Genomic DNA, 22502 nt, shown 5'->3' on the forward strand with positions numbered 1-22502 from the left:
CTCTTACACTGTAAGTGCTTTCTTTCCAACACTTATTTGCACCTTACCCTGCGAGCACCTGATCAATTTTCTTTATTGATTCACTATCATCCCTGGATCACACATTTTCTATGCTATCTGGTTATTTGATCTGCATGCTCTCCCCCTTGTGGTGGATTTGGGTAGTGTCACGTCTCAGCACGTATTAATATTGATTGAATTGAGAGATTCTTTTATATATGTATACACATATATATTTATTACGTACATAATCAGAGTGCTGTCCCTAAATTACCTTGTCTCTAATAACTATGTATGTATATATCAGGGGACAATACAGAGATCTCTTCCATCATCTATTTATACCCAGGACTGTGACTGTAACAAGGGGACATCCTCTAGGTCTAGAGGAAAGAAGGCTTCTACACCAACACAGAAGGGGGTTCTTTACTATAAGAGCAATGAGACTATGGAACTCTCTGCCTGAGGATGTGGTGATGGCAAACTTGATAAAAGAGTGTAAGAGGGGCCTGGATGCCTTTATTGAGTGATACAATATTATATGTTATATTACTGACTATGGCCACCTGCACACGGGCGGAAATCCCGCGGCGGGATTTCCCGCGGGATTTCCGCCGCTCAAAGCCTGCATAAGAGTGCATTACAATACGCACTCCTATGCAGATGGCCGCGGTTTCGCGCGGCAAACAAACCGCGGCATGTCCTATTTTTGTGTGGGGCTCGCAGATGCGTCACTCACCCGGCCGCCGGCTCCGGTCTGCGCATGCGCTGGCTTCCCGGCAGCCAGCACATGAAAAAGCCGGGGCCGCTGGGCGCGGGTGAGTACGCGCTCGTCTCTGCAGGCGCTCAGGTCGGGTCCCGCGGTGAGAATTCTCGCCGCCGGATCCGACCCGCTCGTCTGCAGGTGGCCTATCTCAGAAGGGTCGGTGATACAGGAACTATGATTGCCAGACTGGAGTCGTGGAGGATTTTTTCTCTTAAATGAGGAAAATAGGCTTCTACCTTATTGTTGTTTTTTTCTTTGTGGCTTCCTCTGGATCAACATTGGTGGGTAATAGGCTGAACTGGATGGATGTGTGTCTTCTCAGCTTAACATACTATGTTACTATGTGACAGGGATAGGACATGTAGAAACTGATTTTAGGTGGAGGTAATATGACACTGATGCTGCTGGGTAGAAGTGAACATCTGCCCAAGCAACAAGGTTCCATTGGTCAGGGGTTTGAGCCACTCAGCTGCTGTTACGAGCTGGATCACAAAACCACCCAGAGCAGGGCAAGAGGTGAAGTAAACACAAATTTGTTCGGACAGCTCTCAGCCAAGCAGGGGTCAAAAGGGCACCTCAGTACTAATTATTAAAATCCCATGCATTTCGTATGGTGTTTCCATATTTTTGTTCACCTCTATATATGTCAGTGTTAAGTGTGTATTGTGTAGTATTTGCCAATATGGTACGGTTACATAGACACTAAATGGCTTTATTATGTGTGCATTATATGGCAGTATTATTTAGCATTGTATGGCTGTATTTGGATATAAAAAGTCAGGTAACAAGCACACAAGTATCTTGGTTTGTTGAGCGTTCTAACTTTGTTTTCCAAACCAGCAGACATTCAGAGTTTTGGTGAATATAAACCTATACTGTGATTTCTTCTGTATGCAAGAAAATATTCTACAATATGTTGTACGTTCAAATACAAAAGCAAAAAAAGAAGGTTTTATCAATGTGACATCAGCTTGCAGAATGTCAGTTTAATGACCGTTGTAGGTAGGCAGGCTGCTTTCAGGTAACCACCATGATGTCTTCCAATGGCTTTCTTTGTAAGTCTGGTACAGTGGCGTCTTTACTTGCATAACCGACAGGTAACAACATCAGTAATTTTTCATTGATAGGACGGTCAAGTAGTAATCTCAGCCGAGGGCCACAATTCAGAGGAGTTGTAGTTACTGTAACCAAACCTGCATTCTGAGCACAAACAATACTCAATTGTAAATACATATCGATGGAACCATTATCCCAAATTAACTAAGTGTACAAACACAAAAGGTTTTTTTACAAGGGCAGACAATTATATATATATATATATATATATATATATATATATAATGTCACCAGGCCCCCATTGGTTTATTTACTTGGTCTGCAGCGGCCATCTAGATTGTTTTAATTCTCTTGCGTAGCTTTTATTGGCTGCAGTGGACCCAGTGGCATCAATGGTCGCACACTGTGGTGCCAAAGCGGCATTCCGGTACCGCAGTAAGTACATGTGTGGCATGTTCTTTAAGGCAGGAGAACCCATTAGGTTACAAAAAGACAAAAATTGGAGACTCCCTTTATCCCCTTAATGACGAGGCCCTTTTTTCCCGCATTTTCATTTTTTTCTCCCCCTTTTAAAAAAATCGTAACTCCTTTTTTTATCCATGGACAAAGCTGTATGAGGGCTTGTTTCTACGGTGCACGTGATGCAACAAAAATGACATGATAACTTTATTCTATGGGTCAGTACTACAATACCAAACTTATATAGTTTGTATTTTTTTCCAAAGACAATTAATTTTTTTAAATTATTTTCTGCCACCATCTTCTGCGCGCAATAACCTTTTAATTTTTCCGTCAATATAATTGTGCGAGAGGTCATTTTTTGCGGGACGTCCTGTAGTTTCTGTTGGTACCATTTGAAAATACATACAACTTTTTGATAGCTTTTTATTGCATTTTTTTGGGGGGGAGACATGGTGAATAAAAAAACGCATTTCTGGCATTGTTCATTTAATTTTTTTTCCGATGACGTTCATCGTGCCAGGTAAATAATGCATTAGTTTAGTAGATCGGACTTCTATGGATGCAGCAATACCACATATGTATTTTTATTTTATGATTTTGAGTCTTTTATTATAAATATGGTAAAGGGGAGGTGATTTAAACTTTTTTTTTTTACAATTATTAAAACTTGATTAATCTTGGTTTTTACTTTTTTTTGGTACCCCTACAGAACAACAACTTGTGATGCTTTGATCGCTCCTGCAGTATGATGTAAAACCATAGCATTACATCATATTGCGATCGGGCAGGCATCCTATCATGGGGACGACTTGAAGGGCATTCTGCCATGACAGCCCTGGGGCCTTTCAGAAGGCCCCCAGCTGCCATGACACCTGCACGGCTTCCTGCGATCTCATCGTTCGGGGGATTTAAATGCCGCTGTCAGAATTGTCAGCTGCGTTTAAGGAGTTAACAGCTTTGACCAGCTGCGCCCACGGTGTATGATGGGAGATCACCATGCGATCTTCCTTCATACATACCCCAACGCTGTAGGACATAAATATACGTCCTATAGTGTTAAGGCGTTAATCTTCCCAGTCTTTTTATTTACTTATCTGGACTTGCATGCTCCATGGTTCACTATTAGAGATGAGCGAACGTACTCGTTACGAGTACTTACGCACCCGAGTACTGCCATTTTCGAGTACTTCAGTACTCGCGCGCAAAGATTCGGGGGGCGCGGAGAGGCGTGGCGGTGCGGGGGGTAGCGGCGGGGAACCCTCTCTCTCTCCCTCTCCCCCCCACTCCCCACTGCTACCCCCCGTGCCGCCACGCCGCCCCCCGAATCTTTGCGCGCGAGTACTGAAGTACTCGAAAATGGCGGTACTCGGGTGCATAAGTACTCGTAACGAGTACGTTCGCTCATCTCTATTCACTATCACAGTTTCTACAATGTTAGTTTTTCTCTATAGACTCAGCAATCCAACAGGTCTTCAATGAGAATTGCTGCGGTTACAACAGTCCAGACAATTTGCTCCTCTGGACAGAAGGCTCTAGGGATGTATTTTTGAGAACTAGAACCCATGACCTCCTGCACTCCGTTTGACAGCACTCTCCACTAAGCCAACTCCTCTGCTGAAACCTAGTCATGCTCCTTTGTTTGCCTGTCTTGGCTCCACCATGTTCCTGATTAAGCCTCCTATATAATCCTGGCCATGTTCCCTCCTTCCTTGTGTGATTATTGTGCTCCACAAGCCTTGATCAGCTCCACTGCTGCCAGCTCCTTCGCTATCTAAAACTGAGACCTCCAGATACCCATTTCTGGCTTCCCTTCTGACATGTCGGGGAGATCAAGGAATCTCCTGCTACAGCTGTCACAGCAGTAGCAGGAGATCATGATTATGTCCCATTAAAAGTAATTAAAAGTGAAAGTAACACACACAGTGCCCCCCCCCCATGGTGCACCGACATAGTGCCCCCACACAGAGCCCCCCCATGCTTTACCTACATAGTACCCCACATGGTGCACCTACATATTGCCCTCACATGGTGCACACACAGTGCTCCCAAATAGTGCCCACACATAGCATAGTGACCCCATATGGTGCTCCCACAGCACCCTTGCATAACATAGTGCCCTACACGGTGCCCCCACATTGTTCTCCCACAGTGCCCCCACATAATAGTGCCCCACATAACATAGTGCCCCCACAGTGCGCCCCCGCATAACATAGTGCTCCCACACACTGCCCCTACAGTGCCCCACATGGTGCACACACAGTTTCCCCCACACATTTCTCCGACATAGTGCCCATACATAGCAAAGTTCCCCTCCCATGCTGCTCCTACAGTGCACCCCCACATAACATAGTGCCTCCACACACTGCCCCCACATAACATAGTGCTCCCACATAGTGCCCACACATACTGCCTCCACACAACATAGTGCTCCCACATAACATAGTGCTCCCACATAACACAGTGCCCCACATGGCGCACTTACATAGTGCCCCCATATGGTTCACACACAGTGCCCCCGCATCACATAGTGCCCCACATGGTGCCCACATAACATAGTGTGCGCCCACATGACATAGTGCGTCCCCACATAACATAGTGCCCCTCCAATCACTACAGATAACATAGTGCTCCCACATAACAGTGCCCCACGTGGTGCCCCTACATAGTGCCCCCACGGTGCTCCTACATAGTGTCCCCCCTCCAGCAGCATCAGTGCCCCCATAATGCACGTCAAGTCAGACACCCCCCCCCCCAGGCAAGTTGTCAGCACCCCCTATCCCTGCTGCGAGTTGTTGGCCCCCACCCCGCGACGGGTTGTCAGCGCACACACACACATGGCAAGTAGTTAGCACCCCCACCACTGCTGTTGTTCTATCATGATACTACTTATTCGTAGATATAACTGTGCTAAAATACACAGACTACTGTTGGCACGATCATTTTATTGGTCAAACGTAATGTAAAAATTAAAAAACACAATTGCAAAATGTAAATATGTTGTACCTGAAGAGCGGCCAGGAGTATTCCACACGCTATGGACACGCTGATCTCATTGTAATAATGGGCAGATTTTAAATTTGCTGGGCTTTCTGGCCTTCTGCGGATGCGCACCACATCGGCTTATGCGCAGAAGCCCGCAGCACATCCCAATTGCGATAGGACATCACGAAGGACTGGGGTGAGTATTTTCAGGTGCCCCCATGATCCGATCCATGAGGGCTGGTGAAACTTTAACTTTTTGAAACATTTTTTGACTTTTTCGTGATAGTGGCGATCATAGGCCCGGGAACCGCTCACCGCGGTCCCCTGGTGACATCTACTGCCAGGAGATATCGAATTTGCCAGTGCAATAAGCCTTCTGCGCGTACGTGTGATGTCATACGTCTAGAGCGCAGGCGCAGAAATGTGGCGTCTCGTCCCGGAGGACCAGATCACCGACGGACATCATGGAGGACTGGGGTGAGTATGCTCAGCTGCCATGATGGATTCGATCCCTCAGGACAGCTACATCTTTAACTTTTTAAAACTTTTTCTTTACTTCATTGCGATCGCATTCCCAGGGGAACTCCCCGCAGCCCCTTATGAAAGCTCCATGTTGTCGGCTACCTCTGGGAGCTGACAGTCTGCAGCTGTCGCGTCCTCAGCTCACGTGGCTTTAATCCTTAGAGGATGCCCAGTTAGGCAGGGCGTAAAAAGGCAATGGGGCTGTTACTAAGGGGTTAAGAGATGCAATACATTTTTGCTGGCTACTTTGAGCGATACTTTGACATGTCTTATTGCCAGTACGAACTACCACTGTGTACTAATAAAAATGTGCATCAGAGAGTCAGAGAAGTGATGTGCCCATCTTTGTCCAGTCCTAGAAGGTGGCTTTAAAGCGAATTTCCCATGACTTTAATTCCATGAATTAAAACTGCTTCACAGCCACTCTGTACTTCCTGGTTGCCGCTGACAAGGACATGTGACTGGCCACAGCAATGACCTTTTACAGTCAATACATGGCTGCAGTAATCACATGTCCTGGTCAGCAGCAATCAGGAAGTATCGAGTGGTAATAAAGGATTTTTAAGTAATGGGAAAAACCCTTTACCTTTCACCAGATATTTTTTTAAAGGAGTTCTACTTAGGACCAGCGTCAAAGTAACAAGACTCTACAGAGTGATGTTATTTGTGAATTTGGGTACTTGACTTTTTTGGGGACTGCATTTTACTTTCCATAACTGTTTTACAGTAGTTTCAATGGCTGCACCCTATGTGTATACACCACTTAGTGTGTGGGCAAATATAGCAAAGGGCAGGACTATGCATATTTGCACATGCATGAGCCCCATGTATTTACTTTTTTTGCACATGTATCGGCATGTATTTCAGTTTTTTGCACGTGCACCAATATGCGCATTTGCACACGCAAAGAATATGCACCGATGCTCCCAGCTATTGAAGTGGCTATTTAGTCTAATGAGTCCAAGATGTGTTCTTTTCCTGCGGAATTACGCAGCATATCACGCATCTCTAAGCATATTGTGCATACATTTGCACATCCCCATAGACTTCTATAAGGGCTTTTGGTGCACAAATGTGCAGGAAATTGCAAATGCGCCCATGTGAGGCCGGCCTATTATGATAATATGGTAATGACCGCAGACCACAACACAGAAAAGTTCTATTTTATTACGTGCAGCAAATAAGGTACAGAAAAGACAAATTCCATATTCATTTCACTTAATAACTTGCCACATAGTTGTTGAGAACTATACATTGATATACAGTACATGCACATGTGGAGGTAATTGGCATAATTATCAACAAACTATCGCACTTTAGGAACTGTTTGACCCTATGTGGGCATTATATGGTTAATACATTATGCAGGTATTAACCCCTTAGTGACGGCCCCATTGCCTTTTTAAATCCTCACTAAGTGGGCTTTAATCCTAGAGGACATAAAAACATACATCTTCTTAGGATTAAAGCCCTCTTAGCTGAGGACGTGACAGCTCCATGCTGTCGGTGCCCGCAGGTAGCGGACAGCATTGAGCTGTCATCCTAGGCTGCGGGCAGTCCCCCCCCCCATCAATGCGATCAGCGCTATTCAACGTAATGTAAAAATTAAAAAACACAATTGCAAAATGTAAATATGTTGTACCTGAAGAGCGGCCAGGAGTATTCCACACGCTATGGACACGCTGATCTCATTGTAATAATGGGTCTTCTTCCTGTTGTCAGAAAGAACTCCATATACTTGTTTGAAGATCAAGATTAAGTAAGGCGCAGAGTCTAGATATTCCTTTACCCAGTTGGTTCTGAAATAAAATACAATGTAAACCAATTCACATACCAACATTTTGTAAGCATACGAAGCAAAAATAGGCAATACATTTTTAAATACCCAAACTAACGTAAGTAATTGAAGGGGCTCTCTACCTACAATAGCGAATAAAATGGGAATAGACTTTTATAATGTGATTGTTCCATGTCCTACCCATGTGTCACATCTGCTTTGTATGTGCAATAACTGCAAACCAAAACATAAACTCTCGACAATGTTTACACCACACTACCAGTAACCCCTGCAGTACAAGGAAAAAATAAACAAAAGGAGGGAAACTTTGCTAAGGGGAACTAGAGGGTGACAACCCCTGGCTACTAGTGGATGACTCATCCTGATAAGGATGCATCCACCCTCCTGCCTGTGCCACTCACTAACCCTGACAAATTTCAAAGAAAAAAACACCATAAGAGCGCCTTAACACTGGCAATTAGGGAGTTAAAACATAAAATTATGAAAACCATGATTTTCAATAGTTTCCTTCACATTTGCGATGTTTTTATTCATGTGATGTTGTGAGAAAAAATTTTTTTCAAAATCACGGCATGCTCTATCCTTCTGTGTGTTTTTTAATCTCACATTTCCCTATGGAGCCTCCTTTTTATCTCATCGCAAAATATGAACTTGCAATTTTTGTGCGATGCATTTTTAAAATTCCGATTGACTTTCTCACTACAGAATTACAGAAAAATTGCAAGTGGCAGCTATGTTTTTGTGAGGAAAATCGGGGGAAAAAAAGTCCCAATTGCCAGTGTGAAGAGTAAACCAAAACCTCAAAGAATGAATCTCAGTAACAAATCTCTGACTTATCTGAAGGCCGCTGAAAGAAGCACAGAAACCCGATCCAGAGATGTCCACACTCCACAGCAGAAGGAGACTGAAATTGACCAGCACAGAACCCAGCCCAGGAGGGAACTAAAAACCCTCCCTAACTGGTATACACTAACAGCTGACATACCCACCAAACACCAAAGGCACAGTCAAGCTCAAACTGACACAACACCATGGGACTGTACAAACCACAAAAACAATGCACCTAGCTGTTATTGCGATCCTCTGGGCCTGGACAAGCAGTGTCTGGTGCACATTGTGCATTAGTACACATCATTAGGCTCCCTTGTAAACACATGAGCCTAGAGTTTGAACTCTTTTTTTGCGTACGTTGAGGCGTATTTCACTGTACTTCATTCACACGCAAGACATGTGCATTTGCGCAATGGAAAAAAAAATAAATCAATAAGTTTTATTCTCTGTTTATTGAGCATACAAATTTTGCGCACACAAATACATGAGCAAATCCGTCCGTGTTAGGCCGGTTTTAGGTCAATGGAAAACACTTTCTATCCTAACACGCACATGATGTTCGTTATTTTTATAGAAGCAATGCAATATTTAATCTAAAATGCTTCACATCGCCCTGAAAAGTGCGATATCGGGCTCACCCGTATGAATGTAGCCTCAGTCTCAGACATAACACTTACTTTGATTAACCAGTGTTGCCCATGTGACTGGTGCTGGCCAATCAGAGCCTTTTACACAGAATGATTATGGTTCAAAAAATCGTTAAAATGAGCTTAAATGAATGATAATCGTTTAGTATAAACATGACGAACGATCGAACAATGAACGATAATTTGTTCGCTCACCATTCGTTTTCTGCAGGCATAAAAATTATCATTCTTCGTTTGAATTTCAATTCATCTAAACAGCCATCGCCCATTCGTTCGCAGACTCAAGGGGAGGAGTGATTGTTTTCAGGGTGTAGTTTCGTGCACCACAAAATGCTCTGCGATACACTGCCGGCAGAACATGCCCAAAAAGTGCTCTGCTATCAGCTGTTAAATCATCAAATAATTAGAAGTATGTCATGACATAAGCAACAGGAGGTACATAAAAACCTTGATCGCCTGTAGAGACCCATGTGATGCTACTACTAATTTTCACTACTTCGGGTGATACTACTCGTTGCCACAAAGATTACTTCATTCAGTTGCCTGCAAGTACTGGCCACTTCTTTGAGGAAATATTCGCAGGAGTGAACGCTTCTAACTAAAAGGGCTTTTTCACATGAGCGTGATTTTAGCGCATTATAGGTGCGTGAAGGGATCGCTTCTAAAGGAATCAATAGTTTCCCATAGAAGCATTCACATTAAGGATTTTAGACACGCAAAATATTCATACCTTCAAAAGACATGCATGGCTACAATGCCCGCATCTAAGGTCCGTGCTGCAAGAAAAGATAGGACCTGCCCTATTTTTGGAGCGCGATGTGTAGGAATTTCCATTGACTCCTATGGGAGAAAGTGTCTATGGAAACTCCTGTGCAGGAAAATCAGATTGCAAGTCTCATTAGGAGGATTTCTGCCAACTGAAGGAATTCCCAGCTGCCTAGAAGCAAATTTTAAATGTCCCGCTATAAACTCCGGTTAGTCCCCATGGGGATGTGGGGAAGCCCTGAGGATTCCCTTCATCCCTGCAGGTTCCCTTCATCCCCACAGGGTCTAATAGGAATTTACATTGTTAGGGTGCCTACCCACTGGCGATTTTTTTTCCTGCGATGCTAAATTGCGTTTTGCGTTTTTTCTGAAGAGCAATTAGCATAGAATGTGTTCTTGTCCATTTGGGGGGTTTTTTTCGTTTCGTTGCAATTTTTCACATAGGAACTGTCAGTTGCATATGTCTCCTTATTTTTCTCTTAATGCACCCATGATTGTCAATGGAAATTAGCGAAAAAGGCGCGAAGAAAAAACGCCGCGGAAAACGCTGCGTTTTTCACGCACGAAAATCGGCAACGCCAGTGGGTAGGCGCCCTCATATTCAAAATGTGCTTCTGAGCAGCACATTTTAAATGTCCCACTGTAAGCAGCTGGGAATTCATCTAGCCCCGCTGCTGGGCAATTCCCCAGTAGTGGGGGACTGTAGGGGACTCTCTCCACGTCTCTCCCCAAGGGATTTTCATATAGCGGGGGGATCGCGCGATCTTCTCCTGGAGTAGCTGCGCTTTTTTAATGCACATGAAAAATTGCCCGTTCATGCAATTTTTAGCATAGTATGGGTTCCATTTTTTTTTTTTTAAGCGCCTCTACTGCACTAAAATCACGCTCGTGTGAGACAGATCTAAAACTTGAGTTTGCTCAAGGTATTTGTAATGACAAATGGACAGCTACTTGGTGGTGGATCTGTGAGGTTGTTTTTGATCACTACTTTTACCCCTTAGTGAAAAAGCCTGTTTGCACCTTAGTGACGGAGCCAAATTTGGAAATCTGACATGTGTCAGTTTGACATAGAATAACTCCGTAAAGGTTTTGCATATCCAAGTGATTCTGAAACTGTTTTTTTCGCCACATATTGTACTTCTTTAGGTGGTAAAAATAGACACTGGAGAACGGTGATCACGTGGCCAGAAACTGCTCACTGCAGCCCCCGTGACATCTGCAGGCTCTTGGCTACCTTTCGGTAGCCAAGAGCAGGGAGATTTTAATTCTCCTGGGCAATTCTCGATTTTTGCGCATGCATCTGCCATTTTGCTGATGGAGGCATGCGCAGAAGCCATGGTATGGTCCGCGAATAAAGATCCCATTGTGGGAAAAATCCGGGGGACCTTAGTTATGTGATTTCATCTCCCCTTACGGATACGATCCTTAAGGGGAGATGAAACTTTAAAGGGGTTGTCTCACGAAAGCAAGTGGGGTTTAGCACTTCTGTATGGCCATATTAATGCACTTTGTAATATACATCGTGCATTAAATATGAGCCATACAGAAGTTATTCACTTACCTTCCCTGCGCTGGCGTCCCCGTCTCCATGGCTCCGTCTAACTTCAGCGTCTAATCGGGCGATTAGACGCTGAAGTTAGACGGAGCTATGGAGACGGGGACGCCAGCGCAGGGAAGGTAAGTGAATAACTTCTGTATGGCTCATATTTAATGCACGATGTATATTACAAAGTGCATTAATATGGCCATACAGAAGTGCTGAACCCCACTTGCTGCCGCGAGACAACCCCTTTAAGTTTTTATTTTTACTTTTTTTTTACTTTATATGATCACTGTTATCCGATGGGTAAAGGTGATCATGTGACCAGGAACAGCATACAGTGGTTCCCGGGCACATCTCTCTGCACTCGTCTATCTTTGACAGCCAGCTGCAGGCAGATTTTAAATTTGCTGGGCTTTCTGGCCTTCTGCGGATGCGCACCACATCGGCTTATGCGCAGAAGCCCGCAGCACATCCCAATTGCGATAGGACATCACGAAGGACTGGGGTGAGTATTTTCAGGTGCCCCCATGATCCGATCCATGAGGGCTGGTGAAACTTTAACTTTTTGAAACATTTTTTGACTTTTTCGTGATAGTGGCGATCATAGGCCCGGGAACCGCTCACCGCGGTCCCCTGGTGACATCTACTGCCAGGAGATATCGAATTTGCCAGTGCAATAAGCCTTCTGCGCGTACGTGTGATGTCATACGTCTAGAGCGCAGGCGCAGAAAAGTGGCGTCTCGTCCCGGAGGACCAGATCACCGACGGACATCATGGAGGACTGGGGTGAGTATGCTCAGCTGCCATGATGGATTCGATCCCTCAGGACAGCTACATCTTTAACTTTTTAAAACTTTTTCTTTACTTCATTGCGATCGCATTCCCAGGGGAACTCCCCGCAGCCCCTTATGAAAGCTCCATGTTGTCGGCTACCTCTGGGAGCTGACAGTCTGCAGCTGTCGCGTCCTCAGCTCACGTGGCTTTAATCCTTAGAGGATGCCCAGTTAGGCAGGGCGTAAAAAGGCAATGGGGCTGTTACTAAGGGGTTAAGAGATGCAATACATTTTTGCTGGCTACTTTGAGCGATACTTTGACATGTCTTATTGCCAGTACGAACTACCACTGTGTACTAATAAAAATGTGCATCAGAGAGTCAGAGAAGTGATGTGCCCATCTTTGTCCAGTCCTAGAAGGTGGCTTTAAAGCGAATTTCCCATGACTTTAATTCCATGAATTAAAACTGCTTCACAGCCACTCTGTACTTCCTGGTTGCCGCTGACAAGGACATGTGACTGGCCACAGCAATGACCTTTTACAGTCAATACATGGCTGCAGTAATCACATGTCCTGGTCAGCAGCAATCAGGAAGTATCGAGTGGTAATAAAGGATTTTTAAGTAATGGGAAAAACCCTTTACCTTTCACCAGATATTTTTTTAAAGGAGTTCTACTTAGGACCAGCGTCAAAGTAACAAGACTCTACAGAGTGATGTTATTTGTGAATTTGGGTACTTGACTTTTTTGGGGACTGCATTTTACTTTCCATAACTGTTTTACAGTAGTTTCAATGGCTGCACCCTATGTGTATACACCACTTAGTGTGTGGGCAAATATAGCAAAGGGCAGGACTATGCATATTTGCACATGCATGAGCCCCATGTATTTACTTTTTTTGCACATGTATCGGCATGTATTTCAGTTTTTTGCACGTGCACCAATATGCGCATTTGCACACGCAAAGAATATGCACCGATGCTCCCAGCTATTGAAGTGGCTATTTAGTCTAATGAGTCCAAGATGTGTTCTTTTCCTGCGGAATTACGCAGCATATCACGCATCTCAAAGCATATTGTGCATACATTTGCACATCCCCATAGACTTCTATAAGGGCTTTTGGTGCACAAATGTGCAGGAAATTGCATGTCAATGAACCTAATAAAATCAATGGGTGCTATTAACTGCATTTTAATGCACAAATTTTGTGCGCGCAAATGCGCCCATGTGAGGCCGGCCTATTATGATAATATGGTAATGACCGCAGACCACAACACAGAAAAGTTCTATTTTATTACGTGCAGCAAATAAGGTACAGAAAAGACAAATTCCATATTCATTTCACTTAATAACTTGCCACATAGTTGTTGAGAACTATACATTGATATACAGTACATGCACATGTGGAGGTAATTGGCATAATTATCAACAAACTATCGCACTTTAGGAACTGTTTGACCCTATGTGGGCATTATATGGTTAATACATTATGCAGGTATTAACCCCTTAGTGACGGCCCCATTGCCTTTTTAAATCCTCACTAAGTGGGCTTTAATCCTAGAGGACATAAAAACATACATCTTCTTAGGATTAAAGCCCTCTTAGCTGAGGACGTGACAGCTCCATGCTGTCGGTGCCCGCAGGTAGCGGACAGCATTGAGCTGTCATCCTAGGCTGCGGGCAGTCCCCGTCCCCCCCCCCCATCAATGCGATCAGCGCTATTCAATGGATAGCGCCGATCGCAATAAAGTAAACTAAAAAAAGGCAAAAAAGTTAAAGATTCAGCTGCCCTCATGGATCGGATCCATCAGGGCAGCTGAAATTACTTACCCGGCTTGTGAGAAGTGTCCCGCGGTGAATGGGTCCTCCGGGACCCAGCGCCGCTGCTCTGCGCATGCGCGGCAAATGTATGACATCACACGCATGCGCAGAAGGCCGGGAGCCCCGGCAAATTCAATATCCCCTGGCTCCCGGCTCCTGAAGGTAGCCAGGAAGCAGGAGATGTTATCGGGGACCGCGGTCACCGCTATGGCGATCACGAAAAAGTTTTAAAAAGAAAAAAAAGTGCCAGTTTCACCTCCCCTCATGGATCCGATCCATGAGGGGAGGTAAAAATACTCACCTCGGGTCCTCCGCCACGTCCTGGTCTCCTGGGACCCGAAGTCCCTTCTGCGCATACGCGCCCGATGTCAATGATCGGCTCAAGCCCCAGGAAATTAAAAATCCTTCTGCTCCTGGCTGCCATGTGTAGCCAGGAGCAGAGGGATGTCACTGGGGACATGATCACTGTTATCCAATGGATAATAGTGATAATTTAAAGTAAAAAAAAAGACTGTAAAAAGTAAAAAAAAAAAAGTTTTAAAAAGTAAAAGTAAAAAAAAAAGTTTAAAAAGCTGATGTTTCATCTCCCCCCACGGATCATATCTGTGAGGGAGGATGAAATGACATACCTAAGGCTGCCGGATTTATCCATGGACCCTACCCCAGCTTATGCGCACGCACCCGTCACCAAAATGGCAGACTCATGCACAAAAGCTGTGGATTGCCAGGGTAATTTAAAATCCCCCTGCTCCTGGCTACAAAACTTAGCCGAGAGCCTGGAGATTTCACGAGCGGCCGCAGTGAGCGGTTCCTGATCACGTGTTCGCAGTTATCCAATGGATAAGGGCGATCACGTAAAAGTAAAAAAAAGGTGAAGCTTCATGTCCCCTCACCGATGCGATCGGTGAGAGGAGATATAACTTTTTACCGGAGGCCTCCGTATTTGCACTCCGACGCGATCTTCCTCCATGAACTTTCCCGGATTCTGCACATGCGACCACCGGCAAAACACCGGACACATGCGCAGGAGCCGGGGAGCCCAGGAAATTTAAAATCTCCTTGCTCCCAGCGACCAATGGTCGCCGAGAGCCTGGAGCAGTGACCTTGTTGAGCGGTCGCCGGTCACGTGATAAAAAGGTCTCACATGACCGGATAGGAATTACGGATTCCACATGCGTCTGATCCGCGGTAATACGCAGATCAATCGCATTGGATTACACAATTTCTCTCACATTTGCGGGTCAGAATTGCGTAATCCACTCGCAGAAAAGAGAACGCAGCAGGTTCTATTTTACTGCGGTTATCAGCAACATAGAGCCCATTGAGCTCCATAGTCGCGGATATACCCGCAGCCCATACGCAACTACATTGTGTACAGGCTGCAGGTACCCGTGTCATCGCTAAGCGATGATGCGGGAAATACAAACAAAAAAAGTGTACTGCGAATGACCGCCTGTGTGAGTAGGCAGTTATGCGCAGTACATTACGCGGCCGTACGCAGGGTCACAGCCGGGCTCACAGCTGGGATCCGCTGTGGGCCTCTGCAAGCGGATTACACATCCGACTGTGTACGCCCGGCGTTATTCAGACTGCTACCTGTAGTATGTAATTTACAAGAAGCTCCGGGAACGCTCGCCTTCCTGCATATCCAGAAGCAGCTTGTTGAGCGCCTTCTGTCTGAGACCGCCGCACCTCGGCAAGCTTACGGAGACTCACAGAGCGCCACTTTTTACACCCCATACCTGCCGCTGAGGTCACGAAATACCCCCCAAAAAGCATGAGAGGAGGGGGGGATACCCGGTTTTATTGCCCCATGTACCAATCCCAACCAGCCTCCGTAATTACCCCTGTGTTTGGAAATACCACACAGTTCACATTATTACTTTTATCTAAGATTTGGGGAATGCCGAAAAGGGCGTGGAGGGGGGGGGGTGATTTTTTTAACGTGTCAATTTTTATTCCGAGCAATGGAGCCTGGAATTTATTCAGTTGTGCCCTGCAATCCAACGGGTGTTCCCTCCATTACAGGCATTGCCATGTATCCTATAAGTAAATTAGGGCCACAACGGGAATGTTTTTGAACACGGGACAAATGGGGGGATCCATTTTGGGGTGAACGTCTTCATTTCTATGTACACTGTACAAAAAAAACCTGTTTTTAAATTGACAAAATTTGCAAAAAAATGAAAATCGTAATTTTTTCTTCTGCTTTGCTTAGATTAATTCAAATACTCTGGGGTCAAAATACGCAGTACACCCCTAGATGAATTCGTTAAGGGGTCTTATTTTCAAAATGGGGTCATTTGTGGGGGTTCTTTATCGTTTTGGACGCTCAATGGCTCTACAAGTGGGCAATGGAGCCTGGAATTTATTCCGTTGTACCCTGAAATCCAACGGGCGCTCCTTCCATTATAGGCCTTGCCATGTGTCCTGTAAGTAGATTAGGGCCACAAGGGGTATGATTCTAAACACAGGACAAACAGGGGTATCCATTTTGGGGTGAAAGTCTTAATTTATATGTGTGCTGTACAAAAAAAAATAGTTTTTAACCCCTTCCCGCTCCATGACGTATAGGTACGTCATGGAGTGGCGGGGTATGTATGCAGAGAGGTCGTTCGGTCGATCGCAGCTATTAACCATTTAAATGCTGCTGTCAATTCTGACAGCGTCATTTAAATCCCCCAAACAATGTTCGGGTGACCCGCACAGCCCCCCCCCCCCCCGCGGTGAGATCGGGGGAGCTGTGCAGGTGTCATGACAGCCGGGGGGCCTTTAGAAAGGCCCCAGGGCTGCCTTAGCAGACTGCCTATCAAGCCATCCCCGTGGGGTGGCTTGATAGACTGCTTGTCAGAATGCAGTATGACGTAATGCTATAGCATTACGTCATACTGCAGGAGCGATCAAAGCATCGCTGCTTGTAGTCCCCCAGGGGGACTTTAAAGTAAAGTTAAAAAAAAAAAAATCAATAAAGTTTTTTTAATTGTAAAAAAAAAAAGTTATAAAAGTTTAAATCACCCACCTTTTGCCATATCTATTATTAAAAAATCAAAATCATAAAATGAAAATATGTATTTAGTATCGCCGCGTCCGTAAAAGTCTGATCTATCAAAGTAGTGCATTATTTTTCCCGCATGGTGAATGTCGTCCGAAAAAAAAAAAAAAAAAGAATGCCAGAAATGCATTTTTTTAGTTACCCTGTCTCCCAGAAAAAACGCAATAAAAAGTGATCAAAAAGTTGTATGTATTCAAAATTGGTACTATCGGAAACTACAGGACATCCCACAAAAAATGAGCCTTTGCTCAACTACGTCGACGGAAAAATAAGAATAAAAAAAGAGTAGTATAGTAAAAAAAAAACCTATACAACTTTGATATCGTAGTAATCGTACTGACCCATAGAATAAAGGTATCATGTCGCTTTTGTTGCCGTTTGTGCACCGTAGAAACAAGACGCACTGAAAGATGGCGGAATGTTGTTTTTTTTCATTTTACTCCACTTAGAATTAAAAAAAATTTTTTCAGTACATTATATGGTACTTTAAATAGCACCAATGAAAAATACAACTCGGCCCGCAAAAAACAAGCCCTCATACAGCGACGTCGATGGATAAATAAAGGAGTTACGATTTTTTTGAAGAAAAAACGAAAATGGAAAAAGAAAAAAAGGGGGCCGCGTCATTAAGGGGTTAAATTGATACAACTGCCAAAAAAAATAAATTTATTTTTTCCTACTGCTTTGCTTAGATTAATTCAAAAATTGTAGGGTAAAAATACACAGTACACCCCTAGATGAATTCGTTAAGGGGTCTAGTTTTCAAAATGGATCATTGTTGGGGTTCTCTGTCGTTTTGGTCGCTCAAGGGCTCTACAAGAGGGCAATGGGGCCTAAATCACCTTCATGCTAAATTTCTGTTCTGACAGCCACCGACTACGCTTTACATTTTGGGACCTGTTGTGCATCCAGACATTAGATTAGGGCCACAATGGGAATGTCTCTGAACACGGGACAAACAGGCGTATCCATTTTGGGGTGCAAGTCTTCATTCATATGTGTGCTGTACAAAAAAAAGCTGTTTTTAAATTGACAGAATTGCCAAAAAAATGAAAATCACAATTTTTTCCTTTTGCTTTGCTTGAATTCATTCAAAAGCTGTGGGGCCAAAATAAGCAGTACACCCCTAGATAAATTCGTTAAGAAATCTAGTTTTCAAAATGGGGTCATTTGTGGGGTTTTGCTTAAGAGCTCTACAAGAGTGCTGTGGGGCCTAAAAGGCCTTCAAGCAAAATTCATGTTCTGAAAGCCACAGACATAAGATTAGGGCCACAATGGGTATATTTCTGAACACGGGAGAAACAGGGGTAACCATTTTGGGATGTCAATCCTCATTTTCATGTGCACTATAGGAAAAAAATATGTCTTTAAAATTAATTATTTTTGTCCTCTAAATTGAATTAATTCCTGAAAAAAAACTGTGGGCTCAAAATACTCACGACACCCCTCAGTGAATACATTAAGGGGTATAGTTTTTAAAATGGGGTCATTTGGGGGGTATCTATCTTTTTGACACTCATGAGCCTTTGCAAACGTGGCTTGCTATAAGAAAACAAAGTGTTCCTCAAAATGCTGAAAAGTAATGTTAAATTTGTACGTCATTTAAATGGTTAAAAAAAACACAAAAGTTTTCAAATGTGCACTCAGAATAAAGTAAACAGATGGAAATATATATCATATCAAAAATTTGTACAGTATGTTTGGACCTATTTGAGATATTATAGTTGAAAATGTGAAAAAAAAACAATTTTTTTCAAAAATTTTCCCAATATTGGTACTTTTAAAACTACACACAGATTATATCGGTCTATTTTTACCACCTAAATGAAGTACAATATGTGGCGAAAAAACAATGTCAGAATCACTTGGATATGCAAAACCTTTACAGACTTATGCTACGTTGAACGACACCTGTCAGATTTCCAAAATTTGGCTCCGTCACTAAGGAGCAAACAGGCTTCGTCACTAAGGGGTTAAATGTGATATCTGTGCACAGTATGCAGTATACATTATAGGGCAGATTTATGAAACTCTCTAAAAGAACAACTGCCTTAGTTGCCATTCAGCAACCATTCACAGCTGAGTTTTCATTTTTTCAAAGCAGAATACAAAATGAAAGCTGTGCTGTAATTGGTTGCTGGGGAAAACTAATGACCTTTATAAGCACAACGAGAAATGCATGATTCTGGTTTGCCCGAGTGATGAAGCTGGTGATGTCATCACCAGCTCATTTGAGCTTGGCAGCCCGTTAAGATAGGCAGATTCATCTTTTGTTCACTTCTCGTTTAGCGGTTCACATTCCTATTACTGCTACTGCTTAAATACAGTCAGCTATCTTGAACGTAGCTAAACTCTCTCCCCTTCCCTTTTTTTCAGCTCCCAGAGGAGTCTACGGGAGCTTCCAGCATATCTCGGCTAAAAATAGGGCAAGACCATTCTTTTCAAGTGGCGTATAAAATTGGCGACCGTAAACACTCGCTGATTTGCTATTTTTCCCGGCACATTAAAATTGTTCATGTGAATGAATACATTGGAATCCAATGCGATTTAAGGATGCAGCTGAATAGCTACGTATATACCTTACTGTGAATAAGCTATAAAAGTTTTTCTTTTAGACAGTGTCATAAACCTCCGTCATATATGATGCGCTGCAATCCAAAGGAAATGTGTGCGGTAGAGCGCTAGTTATCCAAGGATGGTTTGGCACTCCATCAGTATACTGTATTTCAAAAGATATTCCACAACAGTGCAACTTACAAAAATACACCTTTTTATATAACCTACTTTAACTTTTTAAGATCAGTCACCCATTTATCTCCCATTCTTTTTCGATAGTTTATCTCTTCCTCTTCTTCAATAATTTCTCTAATCTTATGCTTCACTTCTGGATCTTCTACAACCACAAATGTCCACGGCTCCGTATGAGCTCCACTAGGAGACGTCCCTGGATATTATGGTAAAAAATAGAATTTAATTAGTATTTTGGAAATATATTAGGAATTGAGGTTCCAACCAATTCCTGCACCTTTTTATTAACCCATTTAGGAGCAAGTGCGTAAATTTACTCTGCTTCCTCCTGGGCTTTAATCCCAGCCGATAGTAAAAATACAGTAGGGATTAAAGCTCCTACTTCTGCGATTAATCAGAAGCATGTTAGGTTGTCAGCTGTTAGTCACAGCTGAGAACCCTCAAGGCGAAGGCAAGAGGAGTTTTTAACCCTTTTTGCCTTCTTCTTTTTTTAGTATACAATGCTCAATGAGCACTATGTACTAACAAGTGAAAATGGAAGTGTTTCTTCCACTACGGGAGCTGCTAGTCACGTGACCACCAGGATTCCCAGGGATAGCAGAGCTGCAGGGTCCTATAAGTCTGATCAGTTCTGCCAGTGACTAATGTCACTACAGGGGATGTTTTTCCCTGTAACTGGCGCTCCTATGGGATGCTCCAGCTACAGTGGAAAAGTGTGTAATAAAAAAAAACAAAAAACATGTGAGTGTCCCCCAGAGGGGCATCATGACATCATGGGGGACGTAGATATTAAAAAAAATAATTACAGAAGTAAGTAAAACAAAATTACAGAATAAAATGAAAATATATACATAAAAAAGAAAGCAACCCAAAGCTGACACCAACCAAAACCATCGCCGCATGTGCCCTGTAATTCAAAACCATACATATTATATATTAAAACGTCCAAAACAAAATGAGGAGACCCATTCCCATGAAAAAGATATTAAAAAATAGCCCTATATGTCACAGAAAAGAAAACACGGTAGAAAAAATGTTGGTGGCTGAAGGAGAAAAAAATAGGACAGTTAAACCACCACATGGGTAAAAATCGCTAAAAAGTGTCAGATCCTTAAGGTACATTACAGCCCAGTCCTTAAGGGTTTTTTCATTATAATAGTGCCAGTTGCACCGCACACCCCAACGCCACCAATTTCTCCAGCTTTATTTTCTGCTCCATTCTGGCGTTTTCAACACGGCTCACATACCCCAAACCAATGCAGTTTCGCTGGATCTGCCAACGTCGCAAAGATTCCTGGCGTCAGCATTCAAACATGTGACTGCCTGCACCCCGAATGGCAGCCCTACCTACCTTATGCTATGAGCCCTCAGACAGTGACCTGCTCCCTGCAAGAAAAGACTGCACCACCATCCAGTGTACCAGACCTCGGTATTCCTGACGACACTCCTGCTCAAACCCTCTGTACTGCACCACCATCCTGTGTACCAGACCTCGGCTAGGCTTGACGACTCTCCTGCTTAAACCCTCAGTACTGCATCACCATCCTGTGTACCAGACCTCAGCTAGTCCTGATGGCACCCCCTGCTTAAACCCTCTGTACTGCACCACCATCCTGTGTACCAGACCTCGGCAAGTCCTGATACCTCTCCTGCTTAAACCCTCTGTACTGCACCACCTCTGTACTGCACCAACCCTCTGTGTACTAGACTTCGGCTAGTCCTGACGATTCTTCTCTGTACTGCACCACCATCCTATGCACCAGACCTCAGCTAGTCCTGACGACTCCCCTGCTTAAACCCCATGTACTGCACCACCATCCTGTGTACCAGACCTTGGTTATTTCCTAATGACTCTCCTGCTTAAATCCTCTGTACTGCGCCACCATCCTGTGTACAAGACCTCGGCTAGTCCTGTTGACTCTCCTGCTTAAACACTCTACTGCACCACCATCCTATGTACCAGACCTCAGCTAGTCCTGACGTCTTCCCTGCTGCCTAAACCCTCTGTACTGCACCACCATCCTGTGTACCAGACCTCAGCTATTGCCTGACAACTCTATTGCTTAAACCCTCTATACTGCAATACCTTCCAGTGTACCAGACCATGGCTATTCCTGACAACTCTCCTGCTTAAACCCTCTGTACTGCAGCACCATCCTGTGTACCAGACCTTGGCTATTTCCTGACGACTCTCCTGTTTAAATACCCTCTACTGCACCACCATCCTGTGCACCAGACCTTGGTTCTTTCCTGAATACTCTCCTGCTTAAACCCTCTGTACCGCATCACCTTCCTGCATTCCAGACCTCAGCTAGTCCTGTTGACTCCCCTGCTTAAACCCTCTGTACTGCACCACCATCCTGTGTACCAGACCTCAGCTATTCTCTGACAACTCTCCTGCTTAAACCCTCTGTACTGCACCACCTTCGTGCATACCAGACCTCAGCTATTTCCTGACTACTCTCCTGCTTAAAACCTCTGTACTGCACCACCATCCTGTGTACCAGACTGTGGCTATTTCCTGATGACTCTCCTGCTTAAAACCCCCGTACTGCACCACTATACTGTGTACCAGACCTTGGTTATTTCCTGACGACTCTCCTGCTTAAATCCGCTCTACTGCGCCGCAATCCTGTGTACAAGACCTCTGCTAGTCCTGTTGACTCTCCTGCACCACCATCCTGTGTACCAGACCTCGGCTAGGCATTATAACTCTCCTGCTTAAACTCTCTGTAC

General features: G+C 44.0%; 1 protein-coding gene across 1 annotated transcript in view; it reads right to left on the reverse strand.

The window, feature by feature from the left end:
* Positions 1 to 566: 566 nt before the first annotated feature.
* The window catches only part of IYD (iodotyrosine deiodinase), a 48073-nt gene continuing 26137 nt past the window's right edge, over positions 567 to 22502 (reverse strand). Inside the window, exons 3-5 of the mRNA XM_066594550.1 lie at positions 19803 to 19962; positions 7431 to 7587; positions 567 to 1966 (exon numbers count right to left, since the gene is read on the reverse strand). Coding sequence (XP_066450647.1) covers positions 1784 to 1966; positions 7431 to 7587; positions 19803 to 19962 — 500 coding nt within the window. The 3' untranslated portion in view covers positions 567 to 1783. The remainder of the gene's footprint in view (positions 1967 to 7430; positions 7588 to 19802; positions 19963 to 22502) is intronic.

Source organism: Eleutherodactylus coqui, chromosome 3 (assembly GCF_035609145.1).
Source record: "Eleutherodactylus coqui strain aEleCoq1 chromosome 3, aEleCoq1.hap1, whole genome shotgun sequence".
Lineage (NCBI taxonomy): Eukaryota > Metazoa > Chordata > Amphibia > Anura > Eleutherodactylidae > Eleutherodactylus > Eleutherodactylus coqui.